Below are 12598 nucleotides of genomic sequence, written 5' to 3'. Positions count from 1 at the left end.
TGTTCTGCTGACGTCATCTAGACGCGACTGGGACCCACGTTAACTCACATGTACGCCCACTGTGCGTGCCTAAGCAAAAGGGGTGTTTGGAAATACCACAGCATTTTTATAGTTTATATAGTTTTTCAGTTAAAAAAACACACAGATTCTACAGAATGAGCGCTCAGATTACTTGTGTCGGGTGGGTAAAACAAGGCGTTTCCAAGGGAACCCCTGACAAGGTAACTAACATGTTGCGCTATAGCTAGCTAACGTTAGCCTCCCGGTGGCTAATCTGTCAACATGGCAGGTTTAAGCCTTTAGGAGTTATATTTCTCGGTACTGCTATGGATAATATTTAACTTTAGACTGTCAACAACATAAAGTTGTGATGTGATCTAGCACATGATATGTAGTAACGGTGCTAATAGCTGGTGCAAAATTAACTTTTATACTTACCACCCAGAAATTAGCGTACATTATAATGTAATTGCAAATTATAGGGTTTCACATTTGAGGATTATAACAAATACAATACAATAACAACTACATACTTACAGTCCTAACTTAAATATTCTCATTAATTAAAGCTTTATTAAATTCAGGTGCACTGAAAAGATATATGAGTTTATTCTAGTGAATTCCATTAATACTCATAGTTTTTCCTGTTAACCTTTTTCATTGAACTCCAGGTCGAGTTGTCTCAGGAGGAGCTGCAGCGCATCATTACTGAGGCAAAAGAGGAGCTGGGGTATGTTAGGATAAAAATAATCCATTACCTATTAGTGAATGATAGTTTACTGTGATATTACTGTTTGGTTATTTTTATTCAGAGAATTGCAAGCTGAGGAGGAAGAGGAGGAGGAGGATGAGGGTTTGTCCCTTGAAGAGAATCCAAGTAATGTGACAGCTGAGGCTGCAAATGATGACAAAGGAGAAAGAAAGGAAGAAGAAGATGAGCTTGCAGAGTACGGTCTGGATAAATATGATGAAGAGGATGAGGGTGAGTTTGTTTTGTTTTTGTTCGTTTTTTTCTGTCTGCAGTTTTGCCAGTTTTTATTTCACACTTTACTGAGAGTCTTGTAATAATTTTTTATGTCTGCCTCCAATTTAGTGACCGCTAACCTTGGTGACAGCCTGGCTGGGCTCACTGTGTTCAGCTCTAATGAAGAAGATCCGTACATCACAATCAAAGATACAGTAAGTGTCTTGTAAGACGTGGTTCCTTTTGGAGAGCAGTTAAACCCCTGTTACAGTCTGTGTAATTTCAAACTTCCTGTTAAAGACATTTGTTTTAGTACTAGTACAAGAACATTTTATTTAAATTAGGGATAAATATAAGATTTATGTTCAGTTACATTTCCCCCTGTAGGACCAGTATGAACGAGAAGACTTCCAAATCAAGCCCAATGACAACCTGATCCTGGCAGGCAGGGCAGAGAAAGACTGCTGCAATCTGGAGATTTATCGTGAGTTACCTTCATACTTTAAATATTAGATAAAAATAACGACAGTTTTTCTAACCTTGACTGATTGATAACTTGCTTTACAGTATATAACTCCGATGAGGACTCTCTGTATGTTCATCATGATATTCTGCTGCCCGCCTACCCGCTGTGTGTGGAGTGGCTAAGTTTTGACCCAAACCCTGGAGAAGGACCTGGTGAGAACGCCTGGGTGCTTAATATTTTGAGATGACATATCCTAATGGTTTTATGGTTGAATCTGTGTTTCAACTTGCAGCAAATTACGCTGCTGTGGGCAACATGACTTCTCAGATAGACGTGTGGGATCTGGATGTGGTGGACTGTTTGGAGCCGGCCTTCTCCCTGGGGAGCAAAAAGGCCTCCAAGAAAAAGATGAACAAGAAGAACAAGAAGGTACAAAGTGTATCAACATCTATAGAATCACCTCCTCTGTGCTCTACATTCTGATTGTTATGTGTCTACATTAATACCAGGGGGCAGCAGCAGAGCCTGTGGAGGGGCACACAGATGCAGTGCTGGATTTATCCTGGAACAAGCTGGTCAGGTCAGTATTCTGATGGCTGTGCATATATTTTAATAGAGTATAGGAAATCTGTATGTTTTAGTCCATTGTATAAAAAAGAAATGCAAGGAAAACTTCTCTTCACTTCTCCTCTTAGGAATGTGTTGGCCAGTGGATCTGCAGATAACACAGTTATCTTGTGGGATCTGTCTCAAGTCAAACCAGCCACAACTCTGAGCAGACATGCTGATAAGGTACAAAAATGTAACTGTTTGTGTTGAGTTCTGGAAAATTTCAAGTTTTGGCATGTGTAAAACACTTCTTTCATCTTCTAGGTCCAGACGTTGACATTCCACCCATTCGAGGCACAGACATTGATATCAGGATCATATGATAAGTATGTTTCATCTTGATGAAGATTCTCAGTCATCCAGGTCATAATATGTAGAGAAGATTGCAGCAAGGCGTCTGGACTTCAGTTTTCCTGAAGATGTTTCGCTGCTCATCCAAGCAGCTTCATCTTTCCTCTCTGTCTAAGATGTGGACATTGTTGTCCTCAAAGGAGTGTCCTTTCTCTTTGAGGTGAACAGCTGAGTCTTGTCCTGAGGAGGTGGCTCTCCTGTGCTGAGCCATTCTTCTGTGGAGTGGTTGTTTAGTTTCTCCAATGTACAGATCAGAGCATTCCTCACTGCACTGGACTGCATAAATGATATTGCTGTGTTTTTCCCTGGGAATCTTATCCTTCGGGTGAACCAGTTTCTGTCACCTATTGTTTGTAAATTTTTACCCAGACCCACCCACTGAGGTCTGCAACCACATATAAACCATGTTTCCCCGCCAAACAGTTAGAACTGATGAAGCTGCTTGGATGAGCAGCGAAACATCTTCAAGAAAACTCCAGAAAAGTCCAGACGCCTTGCTTCAATCTTTTCTACGTATGTGTCATGTAGCGTTCAGAAGATTTTAGGTACATCAACAACTGGCAAACAGCATCATCTCTTTTCAGGACAGCTGTTCTGTACGACTGCCGGAGTCCAGACAACAGCTATCGGACGTGGAGGTTTAGTGGTCAAGTGGAGCGCCTGGTCTGGAACCACTTTTCACCCTGCAACTTCCTGGTAAAACTCAAAACCTTCTGTTTAGTTTAAAAACACTTTACACCTCTAATCTTGGTTAGAAATTAGCTACTGAACTGTAGCATTGCGCCTATTTGCCAGTAAACAGCTTTATTAGTTTCAGTCTTTTCTCCACACAGAAAAGCTCCGCACAGTGTTTGTGTTTTCCCTCCGTACTTACTAGATGATGACTAATTATTTCAAAAGCATCAAAGTGCAGCCACACCAAAACGCCTCTTGTCAGTCACATTCTTTTCCCAATGACCTTGTCATGTCTGTAAGCAGTAAATATAATCCCAGTTGTTGTGTGCACATTGTGCAACAGAGTGCTCAGTGTCAGCTGTGCTGTGTGTTTATGTTTCAGGCGAGCACAGAGGATGGTTTCGTCTACTGCCTGGATGCCCGCTCAGATAAACCTGTCTTCACGCTGAAGGCTCATGATGGAGAAGTGTCAGGTTGGTACAAGTGTTTGTACACTTGTACCAACAAGTGTTTGTACCAACGTATCATAAAGTAAACACAACCGGTGATATGGCTTTTGGGTGGGGAGGGTGATGCTGATGAGTCATGAAGAGAGGATTATTGCATGGGCTAACAACATTCCTGCAAACCAGAGAATTGTGGGAAAACTGTGGGCCAACTTGTTTTTCTGTCAGTGTTTAAAACTACACTTTGATGGAACAACAATTCATCCAGAGTCCAGTTAGCTGGGGCCCTGTTCTCTCCATGTCAGCATGCTTTACACCCACCAGAAAGCTACTAGCTATGTGTGTTTTAAGCTATAGTGATGATGTGTAAACATCTCCAAAATCCTGCAGGCTTGGACCTCAGCAGCCAGATCAAAGGGTGCCTGGTCACCTCATCAGCTGACAAACATGTTAAGATTTGGGACATTTTAGGCGACAAACCCAACCTGGTCCACTCACGTGATATGAAAATGGTAAGAATTTAGATAGAAGGGTAATAATGGTGTTTGTGAGTGTGAACAGTCTGACACTTACTTGCTTTGTCACCTGTGATCAGGGTGTACTGTTCTGTGCGTCATGTTGCCCTGACCTGCCCTTCGTCTATGCCTTTGGGGGACAGAAAGACGGCTTACGGGTTTGGGATATTAGTGACGTTGCAGCAGGTACATGTCATTTTTACTCCTTACTTACTTACTTACTTACTTACTCCTCTCCTTGCTTTGTAAAATAATAATGTACATAATAATGCTCTAATGTTACTGTGACTACTTTTAGTGGCTGAGGTTTTCGGCAGTCGAGAGCGCTTGGTGGTAAATACGGGCTCACAGGCCTCCAGCACAGCAGCCACAGCAGACATGGAACTCTCATAGACGGGCCCTGGATGAAACAAGAGCCTGTTAATGTGAAAGAACTGAAGGAGCCGTGGAAAGGCTCACAGTAGATGCCCGGCTTGTGCCACATCCATCGCAGTGCTGTTTCAGGATACATGGGACCGGATTAAATGAAGTTGCACTTTCATGACATCGCTGATAGCAAACATTCAAGAAATGTGAATATGATTTACATATTGATGTTTAAAATAAAGATCAGCTGCAGTTTGCTTATCTTTGTACATTACAAATGTAGCAAGCTATTATACTATTTTTGCAAAAGTACAAGACTCATTGTGATACTGCTTACCTGGATTTTCTGCTAATAATTACCAATGACAAAATGAAATATTAAAGACAACTGTACAACATCAGACCAATAAATAAAAATAAAAAATAAATAAATCCAGTTTATTATATTTGTGTTGGTTTTGTTTGAGTTAGAAATGGAAAATGGATAAGCCAGTAACAACAATGACTTATGAATATGTCACTAAAATATGCACACTCTAATTTGCTGCTATATGTAGTTTGATTACATACTTTGTAATAAAATAATTGCTTTCATTTAAAGTGGTAAGATTGGAAATAGCGCTTTAGTTTTGATCCGTAATGGTAGGTTGTGAAGTGGAACTAAGATCTTCAGTCCGAGCGCTAAGACGGAACCATTATAACGATGCACAGTTGCACATTCCAAAATAATCGAGCATGGCGTCGGGTCATTTGTGCAAGCTACACAGCCTAACGCGACTGTCTAATGGCAGCACACTGCGATGTGTACAGTGTAAGTCATCTGACTGTGTTTATTGTCTTAGAGATCATGTCTGAAGAAATTCGCGAATGAAAAACGTCAAACATGTCGGGCGGACAAGCTAACAGGGGCTAACCTTGAGCTAGGCATTAGTTGTGTTTCCACTGTTTAGTGTTTTTTAGGCAAAAACACGAATATGCATATATAAAATGAAATATCAATCAGATCACAGCTTATTGAAAGAATTATTAATGTGTACTTCTTTTGCGACATTATGTATCCAGTTAATTTGGTGTCAACATTGTTTTTTGTTTTATTTAAAAACAACATCAATTTCATCCTGTAAGATTACAACAGCTACCCTGGTGTGTTAAATGTTTTTCTTATGTGGTTGCTGTTGCAGCTTGTTTGGTGCCAGTTCGACAGAAGTCCAGTGCTCCGACACTTGAAGGCGCTAACTGGTGTGTATGTCATCATAAATGTAATTTAGGTGCCATGTTCCCTGGTGTGGGTCAGGGTTAGCATAACTAACCACAGACAGAATATAGAGCTTTGGCACAATAATCTGTAACATCCAGAATAATTCAGTAGAAAAGAAGAAAGAAGGTTCTTTCTTTGTAGTTTTGCATTTTATTAGATAATTATGATCTAGACGCTAATTATTCAATATTTTTGATTTAGCAATGTGGAGCTTGGTGTGACTTCCGATGGGAAAACGATTGTGTGCTACCATCCAGCTGTCGATGTTCCCTATGAGCTTACCCAGGTAGGAGTGCTTTCAGGTCTCACAAATACTAAATACCTAATCAATTGCAGATCATATACTGAGCACCTTATCCGCCAAAAAAGGAAACTCTTTGCTTTATGAGCAGGTTCTCTTCAGTCTGTGTCTGTTTACCTCCATCCTGGAGGTGACACAGTGGATTTTTATAGTTGGGTGCTCTGTAAGCAGTAGTACTGTATTATTGCAAAAAGGCAGAGATGTGTAGTTGTGAACCTCAACATGTCCTTGTCCAGCCTATAGAACGTTCGGACCCACTGACCAACACAGTTGAGACGCATGACCAGATTTTAAAAGCGCACCTCAGCAAGGAAGTACTGAAGGACAAAGAGGGGCCAAGTATAGAGGAGCTGAGCAAGATGTTTTTCACAACCAAACACCGCTTTTATCCAAAAGGACAGTAAGTACACAGATGTATTCAAAAATGCCTTCTATGCTAGTGTTGGTCTAAAGCATGTGGTTTTTAATACAAGGATTTGGCAGGTCTACTTTGCTGATTTAACAGCAGATAAGGACTTGGTGGCTTCTGTTGTTCTGCAGTGTTTGTTTGTACACTGAATATTACTTCTTTTTTTTTTCCACAGGTATCACATGAGACGTATAAAGAGGAACCCCCCCAAGGACAGATAATTTGGAGTTATCAGACTTGTCTTGTTGTCATGTGTAAAATAAAGGTCACAAGTGGATTCATTGCTTTGAATGTGTAGATGCATTTCTTTTGTCTGGGTGAATGATCTGCTGCTCTGAATTTAAGAGCTTTGTTAAACAAAAACTGGATGATAGATGTGCATGATAATACTTGATAAACCTAACCCTGTTAATGCAAGTAAAATAAAACATGCCTTCAGGAGTAACTGGGTGCATAATGGATGTTTACAGTTTAAAGTTTTGCCTTTATTATTTTATTCCATTATTATAGTTTAATTCTGAATAAAAGTGTTGTTAGTGCTTGGATCAACAAGTCAACAAAAATTAACCTCAATCCAAAATAATAAACGTAGTCTTCCACATGAGTTCTAAAGAATTTCATTTTAATGCATAAAATGCAAAAAAAATCATGGATAACCTGGGTAATTTAAAAAATACATTGACACTAACGAAATATTAGTTAAAACCTTGAACATATTTGATAATACAGTATGAATTTTTACGCTTGCTTACGTCCTTACGTCATCTGAAGCCACCGGAAGACTGAGTTATCTGTCCCCGCCCCGGCAACTCAGTCAATCCAACCTGAAGAGAAGGCGAGTCCACGGCTAAAAATATAATAGCTAACACAAGATGGCCGGTTTGCCTCGTAGGATTATAAAGGTACACCTGTCACTACACAGTGTAAATAGGTATTAATGAGCCCGTGTGTCGGTGTCGTAGAGGTTATTTAAAGAGCATGCGGGCGTACAGTTTACTTGCCATCTCGCGTGTAGCCTGACGGTAGCGCGGCTAGCACAATTAGCTCTTATCTAGCTAGTTATCGAGCTAGCTCGCTGGTCCGCGTCTGCAAGTGTTTTGTTTGCCACTTCCGTTTACTCCCTTGTGCTCTCTCTGTGGTTGTATTTTTGTATGAGCAGATTTGTTATCTTAGTTAATTTGTAGTCATCAAAGCGTCGTTTTTTCCGATTCCTTGTATGAAACAACAGATTATGACAATTTGTCCTAGTAGCCATATGAATGGACTCGCTAAGTACGCTAGCCTAGCAGCAATAGCTTTTCTGATTCGTACACATGTCTGGCGTTGCTGTGAAACGTTGTCCTTGCGGCCTTGAAACACGTAAATGCCCCCAAACCGACCAGACGCGTTAGAATTTTTTCTTTAGTGTAAAACGGAACTAAAAGATGTGACAGAAGCTCTAGGCCTGTTGCGCTGCGGTCTCCTCCCGCTGCTTCATCGCATTTTGTCTGGGCCAGGCCCGGCAGTGGGCGCGATCAGCCTTTTCCGCCACATCCAGCAGCTATTTCTCTGGTTTAGCAGGTTTTCACATGCAGAACCATGTCTTTGATAAACCGAAAACACGACAGAGTTACTAGCAGCGAAGTTGTGTTTTTGTTTTCCATTCACACAGAAATGATTGTATGTAAAACAAGATCGAACCAGTTTTACTCCCGTTATTGTTATTGCAGATGTTTGGGTGCACCTGCTTGATGAAATACAGAGTTATGAAAATGTTCCGCTTCCTTGTTTTGCTGTCACTTAGCCATTGTGTCGCACGTTACAGTTCTCTTCTACGGTCATACTACTATAGATTATAGACTTTTGCTGCTACTGTCATATATATATATTTACAAACATAACAATCATAGATGAATTATTGCAATAAAATTGATTCAAAAATTAATGGGAAACCGTCTCTGAGAAATTAGAAGTGATCCACAAAGCATCTGGCACTAATTTATTAATTATTTGGTTGTTTACAGTAATTTCTAGGTAAAAATGACTTTTTTTTTACCAAACAATTATTCTGGATGTTAAATTTCCTAGTTTATTTACATGCTTAAAACATCTATTGATTTGGACATAAGGCCCAACAAACACAGCAATTTGAAGAGTTTGTTGTAAGTGTCCAGAAAATATGGACCATTTTCACTCTTTTCTGTGCAATCTGTTGAGCAACAGAAGAGATAATGAGCAGATTATGTAATAAGAAAACTTTTAATGCAGCCCTGAATGAATTGCTTTAGTTAAAATTAAACAGGTGAGTGCAGGGAGTAGTTCTATGTACACTCTAATTATAAAAAGTCCTTGGATAGTACACAAGAAGTGCTCCAGCCCTCAGCTACCTTTTAGTTCCTGTAATAAACAATAGCCGGTGGAATCTTGACTGTATGTGGGTGAAGTTGAAAGTGCATGAGTGACTAACTACGGTGAAAATGTGCATTATGATCCGTTATATGCTCGAGTGTCTGTTGTCTGCTGACACCTCCGCAGTTCTTCCTGCAGTTCTGCTTTTACTCAGAAGTGTCAACAATAGTGTTTCTTTTCTGACCACACTCAGGAGACACAGCGGTTGATGGCAGAGCCTGTTCCAGGGATCACTGCTACACCTGATGAAGGGAACGCACGCTACTTCCATGTGGTCATTGCAGGGCCTCAAGACTCTCCTTTTGAAGGAGGCACATTTAAACTTGAACTATTTCTTCCAGAAGAGTATCCCATGGCAGCTCCCAAAGTGCGATTCATGACCAAAATCTATCACCCCAATGTCGACAAACTGGGAAGAATATGTTTAGACATTTTGAAAGGTAAGAAAACATTTCAGACACACTTAATTTGCATGATGATGTTTTTCCTTGGTGGACAGATTTTTAAGTTGTGTTGACCTGAGCAAGCCATCAGCTACCCCAAGATTAACTGCTGTTAATTAGGTGTCAGGGTGAGCCAGCAAAATGGCTGACAAAGGAAAAAAGAGACGGTGAGCTTAATATTTGTTAAATATCAGATCCGAGTAATGACCTGTTATCATAGATGAAGTACGTTTATCCTTGCTTTGTGAAAATTGTTTAGGAGCATTGTGCACAGTTCAAATGGGCAAACACATTATTGTCCCTTTCTCTGCTTACAGTCGGGGTATTTACGCTAATGTGCTAACAAACATTAAAATGACCATTCTACATGCTGTATTTAGATGACACAGAGAATCATAGAAGCTCCATTAAAATGTTTTTTGGCCACCTGAGCATTTTAGCATTTGGCCTTCATTAACAACTGCATTTTAGCTTGCCTTGTGTCACTGAACACTCACATTACATTAGCGTTCAGCTGTTTTTGCTGAGCATACACACAACAAACACTAGACTTGTCAAAGCTGCTGAGAAGCTTCCACTTAGTGTAAAACGAGTGCTGAAGATCCAAACATATATATTCTGGGCGCAGTGAATGGCCAGATAAGAAATTCATGGAAACTCAAGATTATGTCCCTTTGGAAAGTAAAAACAGAAAGGCTGCCAAACAAGAAGCTGCTGCCACAGACTGTGATTTGCAGACCAATCAAACTGTCTCTAGTTCATATTTCATTGCCTCATTAGATTCAGCAGAACCACAAGTAGCCTTGGGGGAAAAAGTGTTGCTAGCAGCACTTTCTGATCAGCTCCCAGATGTTTGCCAGCTTGTTGATGTGTAGTTTTTTTCTTTTTCTGCACTTCTCTGTTTATAGACAAGTGGTCTCCAGCCCTGCAGATCCGTACAGTGTTGCTATCTATCCAGGCATTATTAAGTGCCCCCAATCCAGATGATCCCCTGGCAAATGATGTCGCAGAGCAGTGGAAGAAAAATGAAAGCCATGCCATCGAGACAGGTGAGGAGCAGATTCATACTACTCCAGCCGCAGATCTTTGCTGCTACAACAAACAAACTAACAAACATTAGCTCACTATCAGACCTTATAAATTGCCACCAAACATTACAAACAATATGAAACGATAGAAAGGTCTGTCACTTAATGGTGACCAAGAGCTGATATTAAAAACAAACTGTGGAACACTGTTTGTACACCATACGATATGACCCTTAGATATCATTTCTGTAACTTGATCTGTTGGTAGAGGTTTATTAGCTCCTATCAAAATGATCTGGGTGTGTAGACTTTTCTTTCCCAGGAGCTTAATGACTTGTAGACTTGTATTGATTGAAGCTACAGTAGTCAACAACTGAAGTGGATCAAAACATTTCATCAAAGTTGTCCTAAAACAAGAACAGATATTGTTGAAAATACAGATAAACTTGTCTGTCTAACAAAACGATTTAAAATTTTAGGTTTAGCAGTCATCATAAAAAAACAAAAAGAAAGGCCCAACATGACGTCTCTAAGTTGTCCTAACTATGTATAGAAAGAGAGCTGAATTAGCTGTAACTGATGCAAGAATATTAATCACAATTATTTATTCAAATTTTGAAATTAAATAACCAAAACAACCCTTACTCCTGTCTCTTAAATCTGAATATTGCTGCTTTTTAGCAGTTAAAGACTCAGTAGTGAGGGTATAATATCCAGAGTAAAGTCGTCCTTGTTCTAAGTGAAACTAACATTTATGAACCTTGTGTTGATTTTATATTTGGAAATGACGGACAGCTGTGGGCTGCCTGTTGTTCTGGAAGTGTCTTTGATAAAGCCTGTGTGTTTTCTGCAACACCTCAGCATGGCTTTTGTTTTTATCTTTGTCCCCTTCTAGCCCGAACATGGACCAGGCTCTACGCGGGCAACACTGAAGTATAGAAGAAGAGAGACAAGCGTCTGAATGTGATTCACAAAATGTACTCCTATTCTGTCAACATTTGAATTTAACGGACACAAAAAAAAGAGAAAAAAAAGATTATAAGTCCAAAATCTATTTGAAAGAAATGACAAGATTTACTGCTGCAGACCTCTGGGTGACTTATTTTCCTCTCTAAGACGCGTTAAATGTGTGTTAGCCTTTTTTTTCCTGTGTTGCTATTTAAATGCATGGACAGAGAATGACACCCTCCCCACTACAGTCTTGAAAACAAAAATCACATGCAACATATGTTGTCCTGACAAAGACATACTGGTACGTTTGCAAAAATATACATGCATTAAAGCTGTCCTTCTTTTAACACATCTGTATGTTTCTGTGAGAGATGACATTGTTTCAGTACATAGAGAGCTGTCTTCTTTCATGCTAGACAAAAAAAAACTACAAGGAGGTTAGTTGGATTTTCACTCCTGTGCGTTCAGCACTTCACAAGCCTCAGCTGCTGTAGCTCAGCCAGGAGCACACAGGGCACTTAATACACAGCGGTTTCATCGCACAGCAGATAAATCCTGCAATCCCACAAAGACGGTAATCACAGACCTTTTACTGTACATTTATAAAGACTTCCTGCCAACATGTAAAGTAGAGAATACATAGCTAACTTTTTTTTTGTCAATGGTTGGGGTGATCTGTGGCCCCAGCTGGTGTCATTTTATCTTAACGTTGGTCCTAGCTTAATAGAAAAGACACATTAGAAGAGTTGTGCTTATAATAATAATCCTAAATCTGATGGTTAGCTGAAAGTCTGCCTGTGTTGTTGTCATGATGAATGAAATTAAAATCCCCACAGTCTCTGTTTGGGGAGGGTGGGCAGCAGAGTACTTCCCACATGCTTAAAAAAAAGAAACCCAGTCATTCGGAACACTATCAGGAAGGTGTCAGAAAAGGAGCTGTACTTGTGATGTAGCAGACTACTAAGGTGTGTTGAAAATGACGTCCTTTTTTTTTCTTAAGAGTGTTGGAAGTTGTTTTTATTTCCTTCTTTTTATTTTAACTTTTGTCTGTCCATGCCGTCTGTGTTGCCTATTCTTTATTTTTTTTCAGTGCTACTTCATTAAAACAAAAAAAGGCATAACCAAACTGATATCAGGATACTTCAACTAGTTTTCCTCACGGGTGTTTTTGTTTGTTTCGTTTTGTTAAAGGGAAAGTTAAGGGGTTTTGTTTAGTCATTTTTCCTGCTTTTTTTGTTCTTTTCTGTGATGATTATGCAAGAGAAATTTATTCTTGAGGGGAAATTGGGTCATTGTGGTACCAGAGAACCTGATGTTACAAATAAAACATATTCAAAGTTAAGTTTTACTACACCATCATGGATTTTTCCATTGGATTCCCTCAAAGTGGACCTCTAAACATCCTTAAACGTTCCTTTCAAAAATAAT

At 39.7% G+C, this 12598-nt stretch overlaps 3 protein-coding genes across 3 annotated transcripts; all 3 read left to right on the top strand.

Moving 5' to 3' along the window:
* The first annotated feature begins 35 nt into the window (after nucleotides 1–35).
* Nucleotides 36–4828, top strand: pwp1 (PWP1 homolog, endonuclein). Its single transcript, XM_028425117.1, has 15 exons — nucleotides 36–221; nucleotides 672–730; nucleotides 813–982; nucleotides 1094–1179; nucleotides 1352–1448; nucleotides 1532–1642; nucleotides 1723–1859; nucleotides 1940–2010; nucleotides 2126–2222; nucleotides 2304–2365; nucleotides 2975–3086; nucleotides 3448–3538; nucleotides 3902–4023; nucleotides 4107–4212; nucleotides 4325–4828. The coding sequence occupies exons 1-15, from the start codon at nucleotides 156–158 to the stop codon at nucleotides 4417–4419; spliced, it is 1482 nt and encodes a 493-aa protein (XP_028280918.1). The 5' UTR covers nucleotides 36–155; the 3' UTR covers nucleotides 4420–4828.
* A 258-nt stretch (nucleotides 4829–5086) lies between these two features.
* On the top strand, nucleotides 5087–6651 carry mrpl42 (mitochondrial ribosomal protein L42). Its single transcript, XM_028399515.1, has 5 exons — nucleotides 5087–5203; nucleotides 5574–5631; nucleotides 5852–5936; nucleotides 6188–6351; nucleotides 6536–6651. Exons 1-5 carry the CDS (start codon nucleotides 5128–5130, stop codon nucleotides 6579–6581), a joined length of 429 nt encoding a protein of 142 aa, XP_028255316.1. The 5' UTR covers nucleotides 5087–5127; the 3' UTR covers nucleotides 6582–6651.
* A 456-nt stretch (nucleotides 6652–7107) lies between these two features.
* On the top strand, nucleotides 7108–12529 carry ube2nb (ubiquitin-conjugating enzyme E2Nb). The gene is made up of 4 exons (XM_028398586.1): nucleotides 7108–7262; nucleotides 8942–9188; nucleotides 10100–10240; nucleotides 11115–12529. Exons 1-4 carry the CDS (start codon nucleotides 7233–7235, stop codon nucleotides 11156–11158), a joined length of 462 nt encoding a protein of 153 aa, XP_028254387.1. The 5' UTR covers nucleotides 7108–7232; the 3' UTR covers nucleotides 11159–12529.
* Nucleotides 12530–12598: the final 69 nt, after the last annotated feature.

The sequence above is a fragment of the Parambassis ranga genome, chromosome 2, assembly GCF_900634625.1.
Source record: "Parambassis ranga chromosome 2, fParRan2.1, whole genome shotgun sequence".
NCBI classification, from domain to species: Eukaryota; Metazoa; Chordata; class Actinopteri; family Ambassidae; genus Parambassis; species Parambassis ranga.
The sequence above is the reverse complement of the archived record's forward strand: the minus strand, read 5'-3'. Positions and strand labels throughout refer to the sequence as shown.

What these genes read in the sequence shown, in the direction of transcription:
- mrpl42 (XM_028399515.1), top strand. Translation starts at nt 5,128, where the DNA reads ATGGCGTCGGGTCATTTGTGCAAGCTACACAGCCTAACGCGACTGTCT. An exon ending in CACACTGCGATGTGTACAGT is followed by an intron (nt 5,204 to 5,573) that starts GTAAGTCATCTG and finishes TTGCTGTTGCAG; the next exon opens with CTTGTTTGGTGCCAGTTCGA. An exon ending in TTCCCTATGAGCTTACCCAG is followed by an intron (nt 5,937 to 6,187) that starts GTAGGAGTGCTT and finishes GTCCTTGTCCAG; the next exon opens with CCTATAGAACGTTCGGACCC.
- pwp1 (XM_028425117.1), top strand. Translation starts at nt 156, where the DNA reads ATGAGCGCTCAGATTACTTGTGTCGGGTGGGTAAAACAAGGCGTTTCC. An exon ending in TCATGATGGAGAAGTGTCAG is followed by an intron (nt 3,539 to 3,901) that starts GTTGGTACAAGT and finishes AAAATCCTGCAG; the next exon opens with GCTTGGACCTCAGCAGCCAG. An exon ending in ACTCACGTGATATGAAAATG is followed by an intron (nt 4,024 to 4,106) that starts GTAAGAATTTAG and finishes ACCTGTGATCAG; the next exon opens with GGTGTACTGTTCTGTGCGTC.
- ube2nb (XM_028398586.1), top strand. Translation starts at nt 7,233, where the DNA reads ATGGCCGGTTTGCCTCGTAGGATTATAAAG. An exon ending in TGCCTCGTAGGATTATAAAG is followed by an intron (nt 7,263 to 8,941) that starts GTACACCTGTCA and finishes GACCACACTCAG; the next exon opens with GAGACACAGCGGTTGATGGC. An exon ending in ATGTTTAGACATTTTGAAAG is followed by an intron (nt 9,189 to 10,099) that starts GTAAGAAAACAT and finishes CTCTGTTTATAG; the next exon opens with ACAAGTGGTCTCCAGCCCTG.